The sequence below is a fragment of the Coloeus monedula genome (assembly GCF_965178545.1).
Source record: "Coloeus monedula genome assembly, chromosome: 2".
Lineage (NCBI taxonomy): Eukaryota > Metazoa > Chordata > Aves > Passeriformes > Corvidae > Coloeus > Coloeus monedula.
Genome location: NC_138782.1, coordinates 21,467,227 through 21,493,306, shown reverse-complemented (window position 1 = coordinate 21,493,306; position 26,080 = coordinate 21,467,227). Strand labels below are relative to the sequence as shown.

The window sequence follows — 26,080 nt, the reverse complement described above, 5'->3', positions numbered from 1 at the left end:
TGGGAGGGAGGGAAGCAGAGCAGCTTTGCTAAGAGAACTCCTTCTTTCCCAAAGCACAAAGGCTCCCAACCAGCAAATGGCACCTTCTCTGTCCAGCCACTCTCTCCTTAGCTCCAGGAGCAGTCACAGTCCAAGAGGTTTTGCTGCCTGGGCAACACTCACTGCCAAGGGTGTTTTCAATGAAAGGGCCAATAATAATCATAGAAAAGAAAATAAATTTTAAAAAATCAACTCCAGTAGAAAAATAATTTAATAAAGGGATAAGTTTCAAGAAAATATCTGTATAGTAACAACATTTTAAGTAAAATGTCCACAAAAATATACATGTCTAATGTGATTATACATTAAATTTTCCAACAGGTCCTGTTTTACACTTGGTTCAGTCCATGTAGGTTTTCGTCTAGGAAAAGCCTTCACTGCTGTCAGACTTCCTGGGACAGATCGGTTTGCACAACAGAATCATATGAGAAATGTTTTCTAACTCATTTTAGGCTCATACAAATAAACTTTAGAGGTGGTAACAGTCCAGAACAGATCAGATTATACCATATAATTAAAAAAAAAGGGAATACAAACAAGGAAAGCAAAAGTCAGCTGCCCAAGGGACACTGTCAGGCAGAAACATCAGCCCTACAATACACACCACACAACACTGACACAGCTGGAAAAGGAGGGGCAAGAGGGAAGGGAAAATCCCAGAAGGATGATTCCCAGGAACTGTGGAAGTGCTGAACAAGGGGGCTATAGAAAGACCAGGGAAAAGCACACGTGACCAACATATTTCTAAAAACTGGACATTTTTGTAACATAGAAGGTAAGTTAACTACAGGAATATGGAAGGGAATCAGTGGAGATTGTTTATTTCTTATATTTCCAAATGGCTACTGAGCTGTAGAAATAACAGGTCTGTTCCAAAGAGCCCTCACCAATAGTGCTAACTCAATTGAACCAGAGAGAAAAATCTGGTTACAGAGAGATGCAAGAGTACAGCAGAAAGTAAAGAAAACATGTTCCACCAGCAGAGGACAGGAACGCAACACTGAAGGGGAGCAAGAGAGATCAATTTTGTCCATGGCAGAGGTACAATGCCACAAAAAAACAAACCAAAGGGAACAAAACAAAAACCCCAACCCATAGAAAGAAAATGGAAAATGGCTAAAGAAATAAAAGGACACACACTTTCCAAAAGATTTTTTGTTTTATAATCAAATTTCTTCTACATAGACAACTGAAACACACCAATATTTTGTGCGAAAAATATTTTTAAATAAACTTTGCTCGTTCTAGATTTTTGTACATTCTGATATACATATGTAACAAGGTTTACGGCACTGTAACCAGGATCAAAATCATATAAAGGAACGAAATAATTGCTCTCATTTATCCTTTCTGAACCAAGCTGGCTGCTGTTGTACTATTAGACTTTAAAAATTATTATCTTATTATTAGTGGGCAGCCAACTCTTAATTGGTTTGAACACTCAAAACAAACCCCAAATTATTATTGCACAAGAAGCCAGTGAAGGCATATGGCATAGAATGATCGAAGTCCCTTACTGTTAAAACCTTACACCCCAAAATAGAAAAATAGAACTGGAACATGAAACACGCCAAATAAACTTTGTTTTCTTCTTTAGTTTGAGTCAGGAGTGCGAAAAGTGCCTTGCAGACTTTTAAGCTGCTCTGATTTCCTTTGCATCGGTGAGCATTTTGCCAGGTTATCTTTAGCAAAGCCTTTGCAAAACGAAGGCCCTTCTGTTTCAGGGAGGTTTTTTTCCTGCTTTGTTTTGGCTATTTGTGTTTCGTCTTCAACTTAGGTTTCTTCAGTCTATGAACCTGCACAGACTACTTAGCCATAAACTCTACAAGTAGCTGGAGAGGAGGGAAAAATGAAAATTAAAAGAAAAAAAGCCCAACATTTCTTCTTCTTCTTGTTTTTATTCTAAAAAGTACTCCTTTTGCTCTGAAGCCTCCCTGCTCTGCCGGCGTCTGAGAAGGAAATCACAACAGCATCCCAAACGCAGCAAAGTTCTCGGATCTTTTAAAAACCTTTCCTTACAAAAAAAGGTTTTTATTCACAAAAAGTTTGCCACAAAACTCCCCTTTGAAAGCTAAAAAGAAAACCCCACAACCCACCCATCACTGCCCCAAATCAGGTGAAGAACAGGTTCCGCCCCCTCACAGCTCGGCCGTCACACGACAGTCTCGACACCGATCAGCTTTGGTGTGAGGATTCGCGGGGTGACTCCATTGTTCAGGTCTTCTTCGAACTCCAGTAACTGCCCCATAAAGTTAAGGTTGGGGGAAATGATTGGTCGTTTGCCTTTGACAAATTTATAGGCATCTGTCATGGTCATGCGTGTGTGCTTCATTAAGTACGCGATAACGATGGTGGCAGATCGGGACACACCGGCCTGGCAGTGGATGAGGAGACCTTTTCCACACTGATGAGCTTCCTCTGCAAACGAGATAGACAGAAGAAAGTAAGACTTTTGCTAGTTTGTAAATTAGAACAAGCTCAGTGCAATTAAGAGTAACTTAATGTGAAAAGTCCCTTGATTTGATTACAAGCACAGTGGTGTCTCTTCCCCTTCCCCTCCAGCCCATCTTCCCCTGAGGTTTCTGAGCTACTGAATGTGAAATCCCCAGTCCAGTCTGACACTGAAAATCCTCACGTCCACTCTCATCTCTTTATTAGAGGAATCATGCATTGAGAGATGCTGCTGCACTGCCAGGGAACATTTTGTGAGGAGGGCAAGGCCCATGATGAGGAATCTCAGGCTCCACTTCCACCTCAGTTGCAATGCCACCGCATCATGTCAGCATCTCAACCTCCCTGTCTTCCAAAGCAGGGCACCACTCTTTTAAAAACCAGGTATTTTCAGATTCCATTCAAAACAATACATCTGTTTCAAAACCCTGTTCTCTGAAGCTTTACAAAACTACTCTTGAAATGACCTTCAGTGGGGCTCTCTGCTGTGGTGCCTCTGCAAAAGTAGGAGCTGGATACACACACACCCCCTTCTCCACCAAGATCCATCACTTAGAGGGAGGTATCTGGGGCAGCATTTAGGGGGGACAGAGTCCTTCTAACCACATGCTAACAGGACATGAGAGAGGAGAGTCACTACCATACCATCCTCATCTGCCACAGCTTGCTTTTAAACCAGGAGACAGAACTTTTAGGAAGTGACACTTTAAATGACTTCTTTTGTTTCAATCCACAGGAGTGAATTTAGTTTGCAGGTTTTGGCACGAATCCAACCCTACCACGAGTACAATTCAACCCACCCCACATGTTCAACCTGTACTGTGAAAGCATAAATGAAGCCAACTTCCCTCTAGACATTTTTGCCAGTTAGTATTTCAGAAAGCTGAAACTCTCTAACGCATTTTGACACACATTCCCAGAGCGTTTCTGATGATTTCACTTCCTATGGCTTTAGTCTTAGCTAAACCTAGGATTGGTTGTGGCTTTTTGAAGACATATTTAAAGAAACATAGGCCAACAATCTGCTGTTTAAACATTTCCAAATCTTCTCAAATGCAATTTAAAGTTTACCCTGAGGAAGGGAAAGCTTTGACTAGTTACCTCCCCAGCTGGTTAAATTTGATATGGAGAAAAACTCTCAATGGAGAAATATTTGTTTATTAAAAACAAAGACAGACCCTCAAGCTGTAATTATTAAGGAAAGTAAAATGGGTTTTGAAACGCTTTCTAAACCTTTCCAGAGCAGAGCTGCTTTCTCTGCTCGTGGTAAGGTCACAAGCCAAACACTATCTTTCAGTGGTTTTGAGAACTCTAATCCTGCAGTTCACAAGGATGAGGGGAACAGAGATCTCTCTCTTCTACCTCAGAAGGACCTCTGTGGAGCTTCCCAGTCTCTTTACCTAAGCTTAGCCTATTGCACCTCCCCATCTTGTTGAACTCAAAGTCTAAGGTTTTAATGGATTTCTTGACGCAGCTTTTTTCCCAGAGGATCAAAGCAAGGTTGCCTTTGCCCTGCCCTTTACCTAAACAAGGATGTTCACCTTCCCAGGCACACAGCAAAAGGCAGCTTGGGGAGCTGACAGCACTACTGGTAGAGCTGGGGCTGGGTTAGCAACACAAGGGAAAATTTCAGTTTAAGTAGAGATCCTTTGATCCTTCACACTGTAGAAGACAAGCCCAAGGGCTCCCAGTGGTAAAACTCAAGGTTTAATCCTGCCCTCCAGCTGAACTGCAGCATTACCAGTGATTTCTCTACTCACTCCACCAAAGCAGTGTGGCTACAGAGCACAGGCATCAGCACACCACGACCCCCTGCCAGACACAGCCAGGCGAGGCTGAGGAACCGTCTGCTCCAGATCTGCCAGCCCTGCCCGGCACGCAGCAGGGGCAGATGGGCTCATAACAACATGCTGAGCCTGGCCCTCCTGCCCTGGCACCCAGACCCACAGCTGGGGCCAAGTCCTTGCCGAGCCCAAGTGCACCTGAGTGCAGAGCCAGCACAAAGGAAGGCAGGGAGGAACATGGCTCTGCACCCACTCCAGTACGGGGTCAGTCAAGGACCTGCACTGCGGTGCAGCACACAAGCACACTTCTTCCTTTGTCTAGCACTCCTCCACTGAGCCTGAAGTACTGGTAAAAGGACTGGCTCAGCCTCAGCACAAAAAGAGAATATTATGTCAGCAATCCCCCCAGCCTATTTCCGAAAACATCTCAGGACACATACTTGTGCTGGGGAAGCACCTTTACTATGCCACAAAAGCAGTGTACACAAAGACAAGGGTTTTTATCAACAAAGGGGCAAGGGAAGGTCCTCAAAAGCTTTCAGTACCACATGCTGAAGTCCTCTCTGACCAGCCCAGCTTAAGGTGGCCATTTGGCTTTAGCCTAGCTGAGTGTGGCCCTAAACTTGGCTGAGGGCAGTGCTGCGTTGATCGTAATGAGGTCCAGAACAACGCTGCTGGGTCACTTCTTCAGCAATCTCCACAACAAGCCGCATGTCTGTGGTGAACTCTCTCACACAGCCTAAAGGGTTTAGAGGCTTATTAATGCAAGTTTTCATCACTATCCACTCAACCACACGTACACTCCAAAACTATAAATCTAATGGTGAAACAAGCCAAGTGTGAAAGTTTGGCAGTTTTCTCATTAAATTAGCAAAGACTGAGACACCATTAAGAATAGTCACTATGAGAAACTGGCTGGAAGCCACTGTGTGGAAACTAGGAATGCAAAGGAATCAAAAAGAAGGGATGGCGAAAGTCTCAGTTTTGTGGGGTTTCCTGAATTTAGAAACCTGGAGGTAGGCGTTACTATCACTGGACAAAAACTGTAACCTTGGGCTACTTAACCGGATTTGCCAGAGATGAGAAAGGACAGAAATATGAGGTGCTCAGCATTTCTGACAACCCAAACGAAAGGAAACATGGCCTTAACCAGCCTTCGGAGTTGTTGGCAAATCATAAAGTCCACTCTAAATGGTTATAACTGGTAAAAATAATAACAATAAAAAAAACCAAACTGGAGCATTTCTAGGCAAGGGTAATTACCAATGAACTCAAAAGCCTCTTCAAAATACTGCCTGAGATTCTGCTTGTTGCTGTCAGTGGCCGGGAGCCGCTTGTAGTTGAACATGCCTTTCTCGTAATGGTACAGGGGCAGGTGGGTGGTCACGTTGATGACGTAGCCGATGTTCATCCTCTGCATTTTCTCCAAGTCCTGAGCATCGTGCTCGTTTCCAAGGAAGAGGAAGGGCAGGATGGGGGTGAGCTCAGCGTTCTCGATGTCTGGCGTGGTGGGGATGGACTGAGGTAGCACGGGGGGCACAGCGGAGGCGCCGCCCCCTCCTCCCCCCTCGGGGCACTCCTGCAGCTGGAGGGAGTTGTCGCAGAGGTTTTCGTGGTTCTGCTTGAAACCGCTGAGTCCTCCTGGGAAGAGAGACCAAGCAGATGGTTTGGTTAGATACCCTGAGGTTTCTTCAGAGCACACAGTGGGGCCACAAGGGCTGGAGCTGGCTCTACTGTTCCCACCACCACTGTAGCAGTGTCACTGGGCTGTCAACAGCAAGGGTGGCATGAATCAGCAGCAGGCATTGTCTTCCCTGTGTGTGGCGGACGGTGCCAAGGAATGGGCTCACAGACAAACAGCCTCTGTGCAACATCAGCCTGCTGGGCTGCCTCACCTACCAGCCTGTGCCACAAGGAAGGTGTTTTTCCAAGAAGGAAAACATCACTAAAGGCAGGGGCCAAGGGGCTATCAGCACACTAAAGCAGAGCAGCGAGCCAGCTGGGACAGTCTTAGCTTTACCTGCCCTTTAGCAGCCCTGCTTGAGCATTCCCCACCCAGCAGCCTGAGGAGGATGGGAGCAGCTCACCCCGGCATGGCTCCAGGGAACAGCTTGTACCCGTTTGTACTCCCAAACAAAAGAAAACCACTCCTTGTAACCTCACAGTGACTGAGGTGCTTGCCTAACATGTGGCAAACAGCTCTCCTTTTGCTGCCCCGGCCACCTGAAAATATCTGGCAAGAGTTATTTTTAGGACATTAATATGGATGGAGAAATGGATCTGAGGGGGGAGGGAAAAGTCACTTTTTCAGCTCGTGCGTTGCCTGCTCTATTGCCAGCTTTTTCAAGCACCATTTCCCTTCCCCCTCAATTTTTTTTTTTGAGGAGGGTGGCTTCGCAGAGCCGGAGCAAGCAAAGTGGACCTTCTTTCTACACCTCATTCTGCACTGACATCAGTGGCAGGCTCCCCACCTGCCCCGTTTCCATGGCGATCACACAGAGCACACAATGACATCAGCTGGCATGACATCAGCTCTTTGAGTGCAAACAATACACGAACTACTACTTTGTGCGAGGCCTTTGGTAGGAGGCGGTGGCGTTCCTGGGAGCCGCTGATGTAATGCTAACAGGTGGCTCCTCCGAAAGAGAAAGGCAGAAAGAGGAGAAATGCAGGGATGCATTCTCCCCCACCTCATGCACGTTGCTGTTGTACCAGGATACTTGAAGTCATGCTCGGCATCAAGACGAGCCAAGTGCTCAGGCTCAATTGCACTTTGTTAACAGCAAGCCAAAAAAAACCCAGGAGAGGGGAGAGCTACTCTGAAGTTACTAGAAAGTGCCACACTAGCCAAAATAAATGCGGAGTGTCGCCATCCCAATAATGTTATTTAAAGAGAAAAATAAAAAAATAAATGAGAGGCTGTTTGTCTTTTCCATGCTCTTTCACAGTGATCTAGTGACAGTTTTAAAGTGAAGCAGAACATGCTGCCACTCAGGCCCTGGATCAGACACAGCAAGGGTTTCAGTGCCTCCTGCTGAGTGCTGCAATTCAAATGTCCAATTCGAGTGTCCGTGACGTGCCTGCCCATGGGGTGGGACCCACCCAGGGCCATTTTGGTGCCCTGTGCTATATTCCATGAGCATGAGGTACCCAGACTAGGTTACAATCATCTGAGCCCCTCTAATGCAAGTGCCCTTTTCCACATCCAAACTCGTGTCCTTCACACACTGCTAGTAACGTAATTTCCCAGAAATCCTTGAAATGCCTACAAAGTGCAGAATGTTTCCCCTGCCTCAAAAGTGTGCTTGTCTTCAGCTATTTCTGCTGTTTACGGGACACAGAGCAAACAGTTTTGCCTTAAAGATCTCTATTGTCAAAGTTGTTACAACAGGGAATCAGGATAGAAAGAAGAGCAAGGGCAAAAATCTGAGCTCAGCTGCACCACCTGGCCTCAACGGGTCTGAAAAGTTTTCTCAGTCCACCCAAGAAAACAAACAAGATGAAGGTCCCCAAGCTGAAGATGTTTGAGGTCTCACCTAAACCAACAACCCCAGCCTATAGCCTAGGCTAAAGGCTAAACCCTAAACCATATTCCCATCTTTCTGAATGGGCAAGCAACCCATTCAGCTTGAATATTGCTGTTTAAACAATAACCAGAGCATGCTGGGATTCCCAAGAAAACCCCTGAAAAAGTTGTTTTAGTGACCCCAGAGCCAACACTCATTGTCCACCTGTGCTGCAGACTTCTGGGAACAAGCAGCCCCAGGTGGAGGTAGGATCCCACTGGTTCATCACTCAGGTGGGGACACACTGATGGTGTGGCAGAAACCATCCTGCTTCACCAGCTGCTTTGTAAGACACAGCAGAGCATCAGGGCACAGGATGGGAAGAGACCCCAAACACACCATGTTGATGATGCCCAAACAAGTGGAGTAGCCAAACATATAATACCTTCAGCAACAATTTTTTTACAGACATTTGCCAGTGTCACCATTCCTAATGTCAGTTCACATCCCCCATTCTCCTTGTTCACCTCCCCATGTGGGAGGAGAGTTAAAAAATCAGTTCAAGCAATATTTAAAGCAACTCTCAGAGCAAATGCTCCTGGAAGAACATGTTATTGGTGAGAGGATTACTAACCTGAACTGGCTCAGACATGTCAGCAAGGAAGGACTGGACAAGAACACTGGTACCCAGAAAGGATGCAGCAAGATGCAGTCATGGAGGGAAAGCTGAGCCCTAAGCCAACAGCAGGAGCTTAGCTTGGATCTGTACTGCCATATGAGTCATGCAGGTCCCAAAACAGGACCCAGACACCTCCTGAGTGCTGTTCCATTCTCACCACACACGATCCTTGCACAAACTGATTTATGAGGCGCTAGGGTAATTTAAGTGGAGCTCATGCAAGCATAATGCTCAGGCTTTTCTAACGTTTGAGACTATCTCCCAAAACAGGTCCAAGCAAAGTTAATAATGATCAGTCAGAAAGAGAGGGATGGACTTTCCTACTGAAGGTAAATACAATGTAGAAGGTATTCAAATGCATTTGTATTCCCTTGTCAAGCAGCTGCTATTTCAGCATTTAAAGTCTTCATGCAGGAAGGGTAGAAGAGGTGGGAGAGAAGAGGCTGTACCCAGAGGGGAGGCCAACACAACCTGCTCCTGCAGGCCTGGTCTAAGAGTTGATTCATTAAACTCAGTAAGGTGCAAGACCTATCACTGCTACTGACAACTCCAGATCACAAAGAAGCTTGAGGCATGGATGAGGAGATTCCACTCAGGGTTGTAATAAAAGCTGTTTTGTGGCTGACCCTGCTCAAACCTTTCCAAACCTGAGGAATGAAGGAAGCATTACAGAGGGCAGTAACAGCACCCGTGGCCAAGAAGCACAACTTAGCAGAAGCCTCTCACTAGCACAGAAGCTGCATTTTAAAAGCAGATTTTCAGATGCCATTTGCAATATGGGAAAAGCCTTCATCAGATAGAGGCAACCTAAGTAGAGAGGCAATATAATCAATCCACCAAGAAAGCCCTTGGGAACGCATGGCTGTGCTGTTGGAACCACAGCCATGGAGCCTGGACTCAGGAGTGTGGCCACCTTCAGTGACAAACCAAAATGCCAGCAGGCAGATGAGCCACTTACGTCCACTTCAACAGAATGCCCTCCCTGCACCATCCCTCCTGGCTTTAAACACTCCACAGAGCTGCAATAACCAAAGCTTGGGGAAAGTGTGGGGAAGTACACCCAGCCAGTGCGATGCAGCCCGTGCATGGGCACAGAGAACATCTCAAGTGCTTTTACTCTGTTCCAGAATGGCTGCTGGGCGGGCATTCAGAGGGCTGAACCTACCCAAACCAAAACAGAGATGGACATACAAAGACCCTCAGCACTCTGAGGAACCCAAGGTATTTCTTCCATGAGGAAATCAATCCATGAAGCAGAACCCTTGCTGGCAGATGGCCTTGCCTGGTATTTAGCAGAATACAACAGAACACCAAGGGCTCTTGCTCACTACTGATGCAAGACCCAGGTTGCAGAACCATTTTTGCAGTTGTAACTGCACGACATTTTCCAACATCCTGCCCTGCCAGAACAGTTAGTGAGTGACACCAGACTTTGGAGTGTCTGAGACCTCAAAACTTTTGGGAAGTTTCAAGTCAGCACCGTACGTGCTCCAGCTATTCCCTCTCATTCATTCAAGTTCTCTGCAGCCATCTGCCCATAAACATCTCACTTAATGCTCCTCAGACTCCCCCATCAGGCAGCTCCCGGGCAGCAGCTGCACACAGGTTTCCCAGCTCCAAAGCCACCCAGGAGCCCTGGGCTCACACCAGCACTGCAAGACCAGGTGAGCAGCTGGACAGCAGCCAAAGCAGCTCCGAACAAATAAAAAAAGACAAGCAGCATGGTGCTGGCATAAAAGTCATGCTTAACACAGTGTCTGTCATTTGCCAACAGAGAAGGGAAAATATGATGCAAAACAGATACAAAAGATACAGCAGGAATGAGGCAGCCAGCTTTTTATGAAGAACTGTGACCTTGCAATAGCATCATCTTCAAAGAAATCAAGAACAAACCTTACCCCGCACAAATTTATGAAAGTGGGTTGGGGATTTGTTTGCTTATTTTGTTTGGGGGAGGTTGTTTGTTTGTTCCATTGCAGCTTCTTAGTTTGGGGTTTCTGTTGTTTGTTCAAGAATGTTGCAAATTTAAAAGTACAAGGAGTACAGTAACACCTGCCCTCCTCTGTCTCTCCTTTGACATCTCCTTCAGCCACCACTGCTGCTCTCTGGCTCTGTGACTATATGCAAACTAGGATGTAGGTTTACAATATGCTTTGGCATATTTGCAATGTGTTTCCTATCTGGAAACAGGCTCTTACCCCACAGTTAAGGGAGAAAATGACCTTGTTCCTTCTCCAGTGGGAGAGCTTAGAGAGAAGCAGCTACAGTGAAATATCCCCACCACAAAGCAACACCTTTGCATTACCTCATCGGTGTGGATATACTTTGTTCTGAGCGTGGCAGGTACTGGGTGTTCCCGCTCCCACTGCAAACAGGAACATACTTTTATACATGACAGACTGCAGATGTGGGAGCCACATTTAGACAGAGCACGTGGTCTCAGGGAGACAACCAGACCTTTTATACAGCTTTCAAAGCTGTCCAGGCGGATTTCTGGATCTGCTCATCCTCGATTACAATACCACACAGCCATCTCAGGAAAAAAAAAAAAAAAAAAGAAAGAAAGAAAAAAAATGAAAAGCAACACACACACAAGCACAACGAGAGCAGAAATCCCAGGACACTGGGACCTATCAGCAGAAGAGATGTTTGATCTGTAACTTCTCGTGTTGCTGGGCTCTTGTGGGGTGCGCAGCAGAGAATTTGGCGATACCACAGTTCTGGCCACCAGAAGCGTTACTCGCTCAGGAATGAAGCCAAGCTTTAAAACACCCACTCAGCATGTGCCCTGTCAGTACCACCACAGCAAACCCTGAGGCTGTGTTTGAGTGAGTTTAGGGCTGAAATGCCACCGAGAGCATTTGGGGCACAGGACGGAGACCCTCAGACAATTGGTGCGTATCTGTTTAAGATGACGCTTTGAATTTGTGCAAGTACAGCCTGTTCCCTTAAACCTGTGACCTCATTTATTTACATTACTGCAGAAAAGCACTGCCAGAAGCAACAGCTGATGACAGTCTCATGTATTTTTCCACTAAGACAACAATTAAACTGCTCCTGTGTTATTAATGAACAGATGACTTTGTGTCAAGTTGATTCAAAAGCACAGGATGCCTCAAGGTTAAGCAAACGTGACTCCAGCATGTAAAAATAGAAGCTAGGTATTGTCCAGATGCACACCCAGTGCTCTCCCCCTTCCTGAGCCTCCTGGGCAGAAGGGCCCAGGTCCTATGGCCACCCCCCACCACGCTGCCACCAGTGTCTGGAGGTCCTGCTGCAGGGTGGCACAGTGGTGCTGAGCCACCAGCACTGCAATGCCACTGTTTGGGCTGCTCCTGTACCATGGGCCTTCTACCAAGGAAGATGCTGCTGTACAGGTTGAAGCAAAATTCTGCCATTATAGGCCAAATCCACTCCCAGGGTATGGACAACCACCTAGACCATCCCTTCATACCACCAGCATGGCTACAAGCTGCAGGTGTAGGTCTGCTGAGCTCCAAGGGCACTGTCAGGGAGGGCATGGAGGCACTGGGGTTGCACCCATAGGGCACAGGAGCTAAGGCCACCTTGCAGTAGAAGATGCAGCCACCACACTTGCTCACAAATGCTGCTGGCAAGACTTCAGCCACGGCAAAGATGGTTCCTGGTACGTCCTGGGGATTATGCTCTGTTCATCCTGAAGCACTGAAAGACAGGATGCTCAGATCTCCTGACAAGACACACACTTTCCAAGTCCAAGCCAAGGGCTCTGCTTCCCACACTTCTTCTAGAACAATGGGGCTAATCCAAGCAGATCATTGTAGGAGTGTTCCTACTCTCCAAGCAGATGTCCTTCTCCTCACCACAGCTACACCAGAGCAGTGCTCAAGGCTGCCCTCACTGCTGCAGAAAACTTGACATGGCTGGAAATACTGTGTTTGCCCACGCAGCAGGAAGGGCAACTCCCTTCTATCCAGGGGGGTGGGGACCTATTGGACTACACTCAGCCAGGTGACATTAGTGAACTTCTCACCTGTCTGTGGGATGTTCCAAGGAAACCCTGCCATGGGGCTTTCCCTTTCACTCACACAGCATTCAGCACCAGCCATGCTGCAGAAGATTAAGCTTTGAACAAACATAAAAAAGTAAAAGTAAACAGCACACACAAAGAACAGCTTCCACCTCGATACACTCAATCTAATCTAGTCTCTCCCTTGAACTGAGCTGCCAACGGCACTTCAAAATAAAGGCAAAACTTTGCATTCCGAAGAACTTGCAAGGTCAGTTTTTTTCCATGTGGGAACTATCCCGAAAGGTCAGTTTGTACACGAATTTTGGCTTAAAGGAGTCACAAGCACATCCTTGACACAATGGCTTTGAGGTCCCTTTAGAAGTCAAGAGCATGACGCCGGATGAAGAGGAAAGGTTTCCCCTCAGCATCGAGGGACGTGCGCACACATTTGCATGTTATTTCTAATTTTATCTCACTATGGTTCACACCCCTTGCCACAGCACATCCTCTCCCCACTGGCTTTTGAGGTCCTCAGCCTCATCTACTTTTATATTTTTCCTCTGACACCAGGCACAGCAAAGCTGGCTGTCCTAGGGACACGTCCCAGGGAGGCAGGAGAGAGGTCATCCAAAGCCTCTTCCCATGCCAGGCTGTGCCAGAGCTGCTGGCTCTGCCCAGCTCCACTCTCAGCTCCTCCCATCCCACCACCACCCATTCTCAACCACACCATCACTCCCAGGAGCCTCTCACACCTCAACACATGACTTGCTTTTTTCCAGCTCTCACCCCTTCACTTTTCCTCTTCTCATGACTACTAGATCATCCAAATTCATTCCAATTAGAAAGAAACCATTTTTTTTCTTGACCTGTCACTAAAAAACCTTTCTTGGATTTCAGTTTAATTTTTTTTTTCTTTATACCTTTTTGTCTTAAATTTAGGGTTTTTTTCTCAGACCCTGGACACCCATGCAAACCCACACATCACATCCATATCATCCCTTTACCTGCCAGCTTTTCCAAGAGATGCTACTAACCTTTGGACTACTCACCAGCATTCAAGACAGTGGCTCCAGCTTGTAACCGGAAATCTGCCCTATGCTATGAGAGTGCTGAGTCTGATTACTTCAAAATAAAAACTCAAGTATTCACAGGAAAATAAGCCAGCATCCTTCAAAGCACTGTGTTATCCTTGGGGAGTGGTCAGGAAGGTGAAAGAGGAAGGAGAAGGCCTGCTCTGAATTTCGGTACAAGGACTAAACGACACAAGAATGTAAATAGGAACAAGGCAAGAAACCCCACAACCCAAACACATCATGGTGACGACTCTGCAGCCTCCGAGTGGGATTGGACTTACCCTCCCTGGAGAGCAAGCGTTTATAGCAGAAACTCAAAATTAGTCACATTACAACTTCTCATGGCACAAGTATGTGTTCCCGTGGGGATGCAGGCTAACATGAAGTCCAATTAAATAATCACTGGAAATGTCAGCGTAAACCCTGAAGGAATACATACTTCTACTGTGAAATGCTCCCACTGGAAATCATATTAACAAAAAGGTCATCAAGAAATGCTAAAGCTATGTACAACGGAGGCAGGGGAAGTGAGGGGGGAGGGAACAGAAACTATTTTAATGCAATAAAATACCACAAATGGTTTTATATTGACAAAGAGCTATGGGTCTGTTTTCCCAGATAGAGGTAGAGCTGAGCAGATTTGCCCAGAACACCAAGTTTCATTTGTTTTTTAAACTGTTACCAGTTCCCTCCCTGACCATCACCATATACATCTGAAGCAAGCGGCCTGGAAAGAGCCAGCACATGAACAGGATGCAGGGAGCTGTGGCTCAGCATGTCTGAGGAGGGAGAAGGGTCCCAGCACTGTCTCAGACATCCGTAATCCTGGATGCGTAGGAGTGGACCTTTCTGTTTAATCTGCGTGTTTTAGAGAACACTGACATTTTCATGCTTCAGCCATCCATTTATTCTCTTTCCCCTTTTAAGGGCAACCTCTCCAGGACAGCTTCTTTCTAACAACAGAGCAGGCTGCTTTGTTTCTCCTGAGGATAACACAGGCTCTTTTCCAGTCCAAACCGCTGCTCCTCTACATCAGGAACACCAGCACCATGCACATTAATATGAAAGGAAAATAGGGTGCTGATATACCACACCACCATTTGGAAGTACCATCTATTCCTGATGAATTTAAACCCTTTTTAGACTGAAAAATTTCTACCCTCCTAGCTAGAAATAATACTATCTGGCTCTGATTTTACATTTTCCAGCACGGTATTCCAAAGCACATGAAAGAAAAATGGAGAAAATAAAGGGTGTTGTCTTGACATAGCCCAGTGCCACACAGTCCATAATAAAAGCAGCAAACTACTGGAACTAGCATAGTGCATGCCAGTCCCCACCGTGACAGAAGCTTCAGGGCAAGCTCTGATGGCACATAAATCCCAGTCCTAATGGTCAAGGAACCAAGGCTAGCCCTCAAAAACCCCATAGGGAAAGAGAAAGTTGACCCAGATTGCATCCATATTCTCCAGAGTCAAGACAAGAAGGAAGCAGGGAGAGGGGAAGAAGAAAAAGGCACACTTACAGAATCCAGAGCTAAACAGCAACGAAACAAGGAATATCTCCAGCCAGATGAAAATCAACCCTTGTGTCCAAATAAAATAACTCCTTGTCTCCACAGGTGAGTTAACACTAATATTGCCCAGGAAACATAAGAACTGTGTTATCCCTCAACAGAGATGTTGCTCTGCCTTGCTGGACTAACACCTATGAATTTAAGATTAATTTCATTTTAAACAGTCAGAGTGGTTTTGTACCTAAAATATGCCAGCAAATTCTAAGCAGCAGCAGAAGTCTTATTCTTAGCTCTCATCAGCTGGGTAGACAGATTCCCATTACCTTAACAGAGACCAAGAAGAATTAAGAGCCCATCACCAACCCAGTGCCAGTCAACTGCTCCAACAGCAGCTTTTGCTTTAAAACATTAGTGTTCAACTGCTTACATAAGGCTTAATATCACACTTTGGCATAATGAACAAATTCAAATGATATGACAGAAGCTTGCAAGTTATCCTCTATTTTCCAAGTCTCTTAAAGCTATTGTAAAAAAAATAAAATATATGATAATTCATGTGTGGACAAGGAGTAACATTTGTTCTTCTTTTTATTACCTTTAATTAGAAGCAGCTCTTCTCTGTTGCAGTGAATCAAGTGGGAATTAATCCAGGCATGCTGTAGACTTTTTAAAGCTAAGGCATAGTAAAAGAGTTAGAGCCAATGTGTTCACATCTCTATTATTATTCTCGTAATTTATTTTTTCCAACTTACTCCTTCAAAGCTCTGATCTTGGAAGCAGGGTGTTGCATACGCATGAAGCACCACTTAACCCTGACAGGAGCAGTGGCTCCCAAGCCCTCCCACCCAGTAGGAGCATTCCTGTCCCTCCAGCAGCACGTGATGACAGATTTACAGTTCCCTCCCGACCCCACTATCCCCAGACCCTCCAGTGGGGACAGCCCAGCGCAGGAGCTCCCACTGCAGGAGCTGTTCGTGTAGTTGAGCTAGACAAGGGTGGCACTGCCCCAGGCAGCAGCAATCAGCAGCTCATTCCTTCAGGTCAGAGGGGCTAGGTGGCACCTAGACCTACAAGGTCCCAGTTGCTCCCTGCAGACTCACCAGTTTGGGTCTCTCTGCACACACTCTCCTGGCTCAGGCTCACTGAAACCATGTTCCAGGAGATGAGAAGCTTGTGCCCCTTCTGGATCTCATTCTTTTTACTGGGAAAAGAGCTGTCCTTCAAAAAGAAGGCAATCCCCTCACCCAAGCAAAGAAACACACAAAGGTGAACCTCGACTTTTTTAAAGCACAAGAAACACCTGGAGGCAAATCAGAGTCTACAATTTAGCAAAAATGCACTGTCAAGGAATGAGGGTGTTCCTGAGTCCATCTCCCACTTTCTGCAGCAGGCACCTGGGTTGCCCCAGGGTACCACTGTGACTGTGGATGAGCCTGGGTCAACTACACACCACCAGTGGCAACAAGAGAGATAATGTTACAAACGGTGCAAAGGACAGCAAAAAAAGCTCAATCAGATGAAAATAACTTCTCTAAAGCCTCATGGAAAGTCTGTCATGCGGGCTTAGTCAGAGCTCCCCTGGCGATGAGACCGCCCTGCTATCTAGGCCCAGAGTTATCCCTCTAGTCCAGTTACTCCCTTTTTTGCACCACATGGTGGACTGACTTGCTTCTCCCATCTCTCCCCCTTTACTTCCAACCTCAAGATGCTGCTGTACAGTTCCAGAACTAGGTCAGAGACCACCTCCTGCTAGGACACAAGCACCTGAGGAATCAACATCTTTCAAAGCAGCAGAGAACACACCAAAAACAACCTTCAGAGTACTCCTGGATGTGAGGCTGCCTCCACCACAGATATTAATTGAAGCAGAGAGTTTCCAGTACTAAAAAGTCACAAGGTGTCAAAACAAAACAACAAAACCCCCAAGCTTAACTACTGAACCACAGAGCATTGACCAACACACTGTGCAGAGAGCACGAGCACCCCTGGACTTTCCAGCTGCAGAAACAGGTCCCCTGAATCCCTCCGTGCCTCCTGCCCACTGCAGTCCCCATTCTGCCTCCTCACAGGGCATCCTGACGGGCATGGCCAGGACTGGTGGCCAAACCCAAGGGTACTGGTGAACATTTCAGCTTTCTCACAACTCTAAACATTCAATGGATCAAGAGCAGGTGAAAGGCCTGCCAGAGGGAGTTGAAGCAAACGCAGTGCCCAACACAGAACCTTGATCCAATCCTCTCTCAACGTGACTCTTCGCCAGCTTTAACTTTTAGGTGAAGCAGGGAAAGGCGACATCCATGATATATACACTGCTCTCCTTTAAGCCCCAGCTTACCAAACACCTTTGTGATAACCACAAATTAACTTTTACAGTACAGAGGTGTTTTAAAAACTGCTAAAGACGGATTCAGGTGAGAACTTAGAATCAAAGCTTCAGAAAAACAAGCGCTCACAGTAATTCAGGTCAGCCTTGCAATTTCTGTAGCCAGCACTCTCCCAGACCCACCAGGGACTTCCCAACAAGGCCAAAGCACCACACATAATCTTATCTCACACACAGAGGAACAATGCATTAGGTTATCTTCAGATTACCACAATCTATTTCTTTAAACAGCATGACTTCTATAGCCCTGCAAGCTGATGCTGAATATTTGAGAGGCATTTCCCTCCCGGCTGCCGAAATTGCAAAACAGGGAAACATTGAGATGTGTGCATGCTGCTCATGTTTATGGCATTTCTTCACTTTTGAGTTGCTTAGTTGCTTGCATAAATAATGGGGCTTTTCACAGAGTACAGAGTTACAGCCTAAAGATAAGGGATGAGTCCCCACTTCAAATGCATCATAAAGCCAAGGCAATCTCACTAAAAACTTCTGTGCTCGTGAGTGTAGTAAAAACTTTGGAAGGCAAACCACCCATGCATAGGTCTAAATTAAAAGTTTTAAAAATAGTCCATCTCTATTAGTTAAGATGTAGACACCACTCAAACCTCAAACACAGCTACCCTTCCACCCTGAGCCTCTCCAAAAGCTGGAAAGGTGCTCACCTCAAGAATAAAAATCTAGAAGACAGACCAGCACACGGTCCTAGAAAGATTTCACTAGCAGAACTTCTCACCTCTGGCAGGGCAAGGGTAAGGGCAGCACATGAGGCATTCACCTAATTATAACCCAACATCTACCTACCAGGAAAATCACAGGGAATGTTACCCCAGTTTACACAAAACTGGAACCAGATTTTTCTTTACAAGCCTCAGAGAGGTTTACTTGATGTAAGTTTGCCTCTTAACTCCAAGGGTATGAGAAACTGGGGAGCCAAAAATAGGGGGGGGGGAAAAAAAATCTCCTTCCTGTTCCTCTCTTTCCGAGGCAGTGTCATTGCTCTCTTCCCTGCAAGGACAGTTAAAATGTGGTAGGCACCATTCAAGCCAGGACAGCAAACTCTCAGATGCCATAATCTGGGAGAAAATGCCACATTTACCACTACTGTTGAACAGGCAAAGTTTGGAGGTACCTCTCCTCTGCAGGAGTATGCCCTCAAAACATGGTAAAGACCATGGTCTCCAGCCACATCGTTGCCCCAATTCATCTACATGCAAAAGCTACAGACACATACAACCAATTTTCAAGTGTGACGGCCAAGAAGATTATTTATTTATTCCAGTAGAAAGATACTTTAAGCACCAGCAATCAGAGTCTGAACACTGATGGTGAAATCTCAGCCCTGACAGAGCCAGCAGAAACTTTTCCCCCAGTGACTGATGGGGCCAGCTCTCCTCTGCAGCACAGAGGGAACACACTTTATTTTTAAATGTTAAGTAACACATGTGAAACGTCCAGTGTTTTTAAAACTACACACTTCCCTATTACAGCCATGACCTAATACTTATTCAGTGGAGATCTCTGGTGGAAATAAGTGCCAGGCACATGTTTTGTTGGTCAGCTGGACTTGTTGACCATTAAATCAAGTTTTACTTTCAAATACACTTGTGCAGTGTAATCCAATTAGGGTTTAAAGCAACACCGACACTGTTAAATTACATAATTAATGACAGTATTAATTAATGTATTTGTACGGATTATGACCAGGTCAGGTATTTCAAAGGCAGCTGATCACAGTATTTATATGAATATAGGAGCACATAAAGCAAGTAATTATTCCTTTTGTAAGCATCTCAGTCCCTCTGTAGTTGTTTCAACTTTGCTGATATGTGACTCTAGTGTGGTAAGAGATCTGAAACTATTCTTAGACCATGGCAGAAAGCATGAAGTGGTTTGTTGGCAGATCTTACACTCCCCACTATAACGAGAGCAAATCACTTCGTTTATTTCCCTGTTAGATGAGCAAAGAGAACACTGAAAGCCAGTGCATAAATAAGCTCCTCAGACTGTGAACAAGAACAGAGAAGGAACCAGTTTTTGTGGAGGAACCAGCCAGTTCCTCCCCATCTCCTCTGCCGAAATCCAGCCATGAATTTACACCACATAGTGGGAATTAAAAAAAAAAAAAACAAAAAAGCCAAATCATATTTTGCACCTCTGCTTTTGAATTCCATTGCTTCCTTGAAGTCAAACACAGAAGCCTTTACAAACTAAACACAAGAATTGAGCAGGTTCACAAGGCTCCTGCTGCTGGCTCTTGAAGGAAGTGGAAGAATGGCAGGATGGAGACAGTACCACTAGACCCTGGTCAGGGAGACAAAGGCAACTCCTCTTGTGTTAAAAGCTGTCAAGATGTGCTGGCACAGATGCTTCAATTTTTCATTTTTGTTTCCTTTGTAGATTTAATTTAACTTGTGAAAAAAAAATGCTGAACTCCAAGCCTAAATGTTTCAGTCAGGGAAAAAGAACAGTTTTCATCTGAATGCAAATGAATTTCCCACTTTCCATTTTTAGGTCCCAGTAGCAAACTCAAACACACCAGCCCCCAAGACTCCAGGACACTTTGCTACGAGCAGAGGTGCTCAGGGAAGGCAGAGATGCCTCACTGTTGGGTTTGCAGGAGGGAAAGGGGTACAACCTTACCAAGGAGGGCCAGGGCTGCTGACCCAGCCCAGGGTCACAACACCACTCTCTCTCCCTCCCCAAATTTAGCTTTGACATTGGCCTCAAGCAAAAGGGACACTGGGCTCATATCACTGGTTTTCCCCCTCTCCCTTCAAATGCTAAGGAAAAAAAAAAATATAAATTTTAAAAAAAAGCATCCACAAAAAGCAAAAAAAATCATCCGCTAGGTTTCAGCAAACATGGAATAACATGGTCTAGGGGTGTTGGGGGAAACATGACTTCTTTCTATTCTGTTTATAAACAGGCTGAGCAGCAGCTTCAGCCCTGACAGCTCAGGCCACTACAGCCCATGTAGCAGGACTGTGAAATACAGGATTCTTATGGTTTATTTTTTGTAAAAATAGAGGATTTATGCCTGTCTCAAGTGTTGCTGTGCCTTGTGGCAAAAGAAATAAGCAAATCTTTCTTTTCAAGAGCTTAAATCAAAATTATGCATATGTTATGTTTATGACCAAAAAACATTAAAGGAAGCAGCAAGAAGGATAGATAGAAATGGATAGAAAGGGTGGAACAGAGGTCTTAAAATCCTCCACACCACAGCATACACGAAACCCTCTCTTGTCACAGTGCTAGTTTATACACTGGCCTGCTACATTAAAAATAAACCAGACCACCTCTTTTTAACCCGCGCCTAATAAGGTGCACCATACATACATTTATCTATAGATCACAGCCCTGTCTTGGAAAACAGCACCGGCTTTCTGTGCTGCTTAAAAAGCCGGGGGCACCTCGAACCCGCACGCATGCGGGGCCAGGCGCTGTCAGCCAGAGCTGTAACTCAAGCCCCGGCTTCGGCGATGGGACTGAGCCACCCCGACGTGACAGCGGGGCCACGACATCGGCAGCGGGGCCGCGGGCTGGCAGGCAGCACCAAACATGGAGAAGGTGGCACCGGATCAGGGGGACGGGAACTTGGACAGCCAGGCTAGCAACCAGTGTTTGCAAACACAACACCGGGGATCAGATGGGCCGGCAATAAATTAGGGCCGGGCAGCGGAGAGCAAGAGAAATCACTCAAAGGAACGAGCGCAGGCAAAGAGGGCTCCCCGGCCACCCCCAGTTTCGTTCTAGTGCCTGCACCCAGCGATGGGGATGCGCCTGCTCCGGGGCGGCTGAAGCACGATGGAAAAAACGCTATCTGTCAAGTGAAACTAAATAACGAGTGCTTCCAGCGCCACTCCCCCAGCTCGGAAACTTAGCCGCAGCCTTCCTAAATGCTGCTTTATCCCATGCTCAACTCCATCTGACCCCAGCTGGAGCCCCACTTCAAAGAACGGGAGGAGAGTTACGGTGATGGGGGGAGCTCCTCACTACAGGCTCCCCGAGGTGAGGTCTGCTCCAGCCCAGCTCATCACTATATCCAAAAAGCAAAGGATTCAGGCTGTCTTCTGGCACACTTCCAGATCTGTTGACAGGCCACTTTAGGGAGGAGATTTCCGCTAAGCAGGGCTTTGAGGTAACATTTCTCAGTGTCTGAAAACCAAAAATGGCCCAAGGACTCCCACAAGCACTTGGTTAAACTCAGTGCAGCACACAGAGCTGGAAGGTGGGAGAAGGGGCTGCCACAACCTGCCCACGGGGCCCAAGAGCTCAGCGCTGCCCAATTACTGCTCTGCAGCTTCATCTCAGCCACAGTCTTACTCCAGGTACTGAAAAAGTGTGAGGTTCAGAGAAGATGCAGCATCTTCAGACAAACACAGAAAACACCTTCAGCACACCACTGCTCTAAGGATAGGAAGGCTTGCAGACTACAACCACATATCCAGCTGCAAAGGCTGTACAGAAGGATTACCACCAGAAATGCAGGACTCCAGTGGCAACCTCACTCTGCCCAAGTGCCTCATCTCCCTCTTCCACAGATGAAGGGCATCACCATGACCCCAGAGACTCAATAAAAGCATAATGGGATCCTGTAGCAAGTATCAAAACAAGCCCAGCATGACCATACTCTTGCCAGGAGCAAGGAGACAGTTCAGCAATTTTAAGCTTCCACAAGAGACACACACTGAAGTATCTACAGGATCTTTAGGTCCTACAAAGCTATGGAAGTCAGCTGAGGAAAAGGGATAAAAGTACCAGCCCACTCCATTCTCCTGCCACACTGTGCAGGTTGGAAGTAGCCAGCTGCACATAAAAATTAAGTGAATTAAACACACAGAGTATGAGCTAAGCAGCAAATCCTTCCATAGCTTCCCAGTGCCACAGCCAGTCTCTGGCAACCATGCCTCCGAATGGCATAAACACCCAGGGGAAAGGAAATTTAATCTAGAGAGCAGCATTGTTATAAATAGGATCTCGAGAATAAAGTGAAGAAAGGGAAGTGTCCTTGGATGATGCCTTAATTGGTGGGGCTCATCTCTACCAAAGCACTAAGGGATAAACCAAATTCCATATTAAAACAGGAGCCTTTGCAGGAAAGCCATATACATACATAAGCACACATACACATTCAGATCACTTTTTAAACAAATAATCTCCCTCTGTCCATTATTCTGACCCCATATTACCAGAACAAGGTTTGCTCCTCAAGTTTTGCTGACTGGTCCATGACACAATGCCTCAGACCAAGTGACCTCCCTCATCTTTCCTCCCCCCTCCTTCTACTCTCCTACTGTTCATCTCCAGCACCTATGAGTCCAGTTTTACATGGACTAAAATAAGGCTGCTAAGTAAAGGTCAGTCTGACAAGCTAAAAGAGAAGTAGCCCCTCCTGGACCTCTGCTCCTTGGGCTATAAATACTCAGAATAAGCACTGGGGGAAATTCTTTGTCTGCACAGACGGACACCAGGAAGCACGTTTCCTCCTCCTTCCACTTCCCACCCCTCCTGCTACTCAAGGACAACATTCAGAGGAAAGCAAGCATCTCCCTGCTACCAGCCCCATGATTCGTCCATGGAAGGCATTTGCTTTGCCATTGGTGACCTGAGGCACACAGGCCTTCATAGAGATAAACAGATGTTTTCAAGGTCCAACCATCAGTGAAGCTGACAGCAGAGAGCACACGCTGCAAAGCAAACCAACATACTATGTGTGGGACACGAGGAGGATTACCTTTTAGGACTAGGGGCTCCTTGCCTTCTCGCTTGAGTGACTCCAGCACTATGTGGAGTGGCTGGGAAGGCATTACTCTGCTTGGCTCATTGGTATTCTCATCATAAACTATGATTTCTTTGGAAAAGATTCTCTTGAAGGAGTCCTTGCCTTCCCGGCAGGAGATCAAGTCCAAGACCGTGATCTTGCCCTGCTGGAGCCTTCTCCGGCTGATCTTGTCAGAACAGTTAATGTGGACAGCCCCTTGAATGTGGCTCTTATTATACTCCATGAAAGGCCTGCAGTCAATGATGACAGGCCCTTGGTTCTGTTGGTGGCTCTTGCTGCATTTGGTCATCTTCTTGGCCAGATCATTGGGGTAGATGATTTTGATGCTGGCGAGTTGCTTGGCGCTGCCCGAGACAGGGCTCCCCACTCCGCCCAGCGGGCTCAGGCTGCCGGCGTTCTCATTGCTGTTGACCATTTGGTTGGCGGGGCAGGCGGGGGAGGCTCCGGCGTGGGTGCTGCTGGTGCTCGCTTGAGTTTGGGCCTGAGTGTCCTTGTCGTACGTTGCCACAGTGCAGCAACTGGCACTGCTGCATCCACAACTCAGGGAGCGTGCAGAGCCGTTGGATGAGGGCATATACGTGAGATTAGCAGTCTTTAGGGACACGACAGCTGCGCCGAGCAGACTGGAGTGGCTCTCACCAGCAGAAGCGGCAGATTCAAGGAAGCTAGAGTCTAAACACAGGTTGAGATCCTGAGGTCTCACTGGCCTCGAAAGTGCCACTACTACCCTGTCGTCTAAAGGAGATGGAGGCATGAGGAGGCTGAGCACTAGCAAGTTAAGAAGAACTCAAGATCACCCTGAAAAAGAAAAAGCAGAAGGGAAAGAAGGAAAAAGGTGATGAAAACAGATCATAGAATCACACAAACCTACAGATCCAACAACTTATTTTGCCACCACCCATTATCCCCAACCTAACATCCCCTTCTGACAGTCACCAGCTCACAGTAGTTGCTAAAAAGCCTTTCCAATCCTGCAGAGAATACCTGAGCTATCTGCATGTGCGCCCATGGCACACAGAATCCATACAAGCAGCCTGGACTGTGCAGTGGCACCCAGGAGGAGGCATTTAGCTACGTGCAGATGCTGCTGAGCTATTCCGAAACCCCAGGCTGCAAGGCTCACCGCTGATAATGACAGAGGCACGTTCCCTCACCCGTTGCTCACCGAAAAGGAAGCAACTACTGGGCTGACTTTACTACAGGGAGGAACGCGTAAGAGCTGAATAGCTGAATGTGTCAGGGGTGATATGCAACTTTTCCAGCATGCTGGAATAAAATTAGCCTGTGAATAAATTTTCTGAGACAGTTACAAACTTGAACACGTAAGGCTAAACAAAAAATACCCAGAAGGAAACGGAAAAAATAGGTGCCGGAGATTCTTATAAGTGTGGACCTTACACTTCCCTCCCCCTGTTAGAGGTGAATCCAGCCCCAGTTAAGCCCCTAGCTCCAGGCTGGGGAAGGCTGTTGTTCTCCAGCAGTCCGTGAGGCAAGTTCCCCGCTCCCCACCACATTTCACAGCTTCTACAAAGAGTGGTCCCCTCCCCCCTCAGCCAAGGTCACTGCCTGCCCAACCTTTGCCTTTCCATTTGCTAAGACGCAGCACGCAGAATTAGAACCCCCTATTTCTACTCGGCAGACGAGGAAGACGACAAAAGCAAAACACCCAAAGCCAGCCCTGACAATGCGTCCCCTTCACCAGCAACTTTGGGAGCAGCCGCAGCTCTCTCTGAAAGACCCATCCCAGCACCAACTTCACCAACTCCACCAAGCCCCCGGAGCGGGGCGAGCGCTCGCAGCTCCCGTTTGCCGCCCCAGCCGGCTCTGCACCGGGCCGGCTGGGAAGCGGCACGCAGATGCCCATCCCGAATAGGGGGTGGCCGGGGGGCACTGCCATCCCCAGCAGCCACCGCTTTACGGAGCGAACCCGCGGGCACCTCCGGAGCGCGGAACGGTGCCGCGACCCGACCGGGGAACGGCGGAGGTGCCGCGGCCGGGCAAAGCGGGGCCAGCGGCGGCTCGCTCGGGAGGCTTTCCCAGCCCGCTCTTTTCCCAACCCTTCCTTCGCCCTACTTTAGGATAAAAACTAGGATAAGGGCGCCCTGAGCGTCTTCGCCTGACGCAGTTAAAAATTTTAAATAAACGAGGGAGACAACCCAGTTCCCCCAGAGAGTGGAAACAACGAAAGAGCCCACGAGAAGCGGGAAGCTGAAGTTTTGCCACCGAACGCAGGGAGCCGGGGCCGCCGCCAATCGCGCGGCGGGCCGGGCCGGCGCTCACCGCCGCGGCAGCCCCTGCGCGGACTCCCGCAGCCGCGGGCCCCCGCTCCGCGCTGTGCCCCGCACGGCTCGGCTCGGCTCGGCTCGGCTCGGCTCCCCCGCACTCACCGGCGCGTCGCGCTCCGGCCCGGTGCGCGCAGGTGGCGGCGGCCGCCGCGGGAGGTGCCGCTGGTGCCGGTGCGTGTCGCGCCCGCTGCCCCGCGCGCCGCCCGCCCCGCGCCCCGCGCGCCGCCCGCACCATCCTCGTTACTTTCTCTTTTGCTACCGCGTAAATGTACGGCCCGGCGGGGGCGGGGCCCGCGCCGACGGGCGGCAGCGCCGGCCAATCGGCGCGCGGGGGCCGGACGGGGGCGGGGCGGTGACGTCACCGGCAGCCAATGGGGAGGGCGCGGCGCCAGCCTCGCGCCCCGGGGCAGCGGCTGCTCCCGCGGACGGGCGGAGGCGGCCCCGCGGCAGCGCCCCCCGCAGGACGGGGAGCGGCACCGGGAGCGGCACCGGGAGCGTCCCGCGGCCGGCCCTGCGCCGGGAAAAGCCACCGACCGGCCCACGGCAACGGGGCAGCGACACCAGCTACGGGGGCCAGGGAGCGCATCAGCC

At 47.8% G+C, this 26,080-nt stretch overlaps 1 protein-coding gene across 1 annotated transcript; it reads right to left on the bottom strand.

The window, feature by feature from the left end:
* Nucleotides 1-232: 232 nt before the first annotated feature.
* On the bottom strand, nucleotides 233-25,721 carry DUSP10 (dual specificity phosphatase 10). Its single transcript, XM_082303268.1, has 4 exons — nucleotides 25,592-25,721; nucleotides 23,157-24,002; nucleotides 5,538-5,915; nucleotides 233-2,457 (listed from the first exon to the last, which is right to left on the bottom strand). The coding sequence occupies exons 2-4, from the start codon at nucleotides 23,956-23,958 to the stop codon at nucleotides 2,192-2,194; spliced, it is 1,446 nt and encodes a 481-aa protein (XP_082159394.1). The 5' UTR covers nucleotides 23,959-24,002; nucleotides 25,592-25,721; the 3' UTR covers nucleotides 233-2,191.
* Nucleotides 25,722-26,080: the final 359 nt, after the last annotated feature.

Coding starts and splice junctions, on each gene's coding strand:
- DUSP10 (XM_082303268.1), bottom strand. CDS start 23,958: ATGCCTCCATCTCCTTTAGACGACAGGGTAGTAGTGGCACTTTCGAGG. Junction 5,916..23,156: donor GGAGCCCCTAGTCCTAAAAG/GTAATCCTCCTC, acceptor CTCTCTTCCCAG/GAGGACTCAGCGGTTTCAAG. Junction 2,458..5,537: donor AGAGGCTTTTGAGTTCATTG/GTAATTACCCTT, acceptor TCTCGTTTGCAG/AGGAAGCTCATCAGTGTGGA.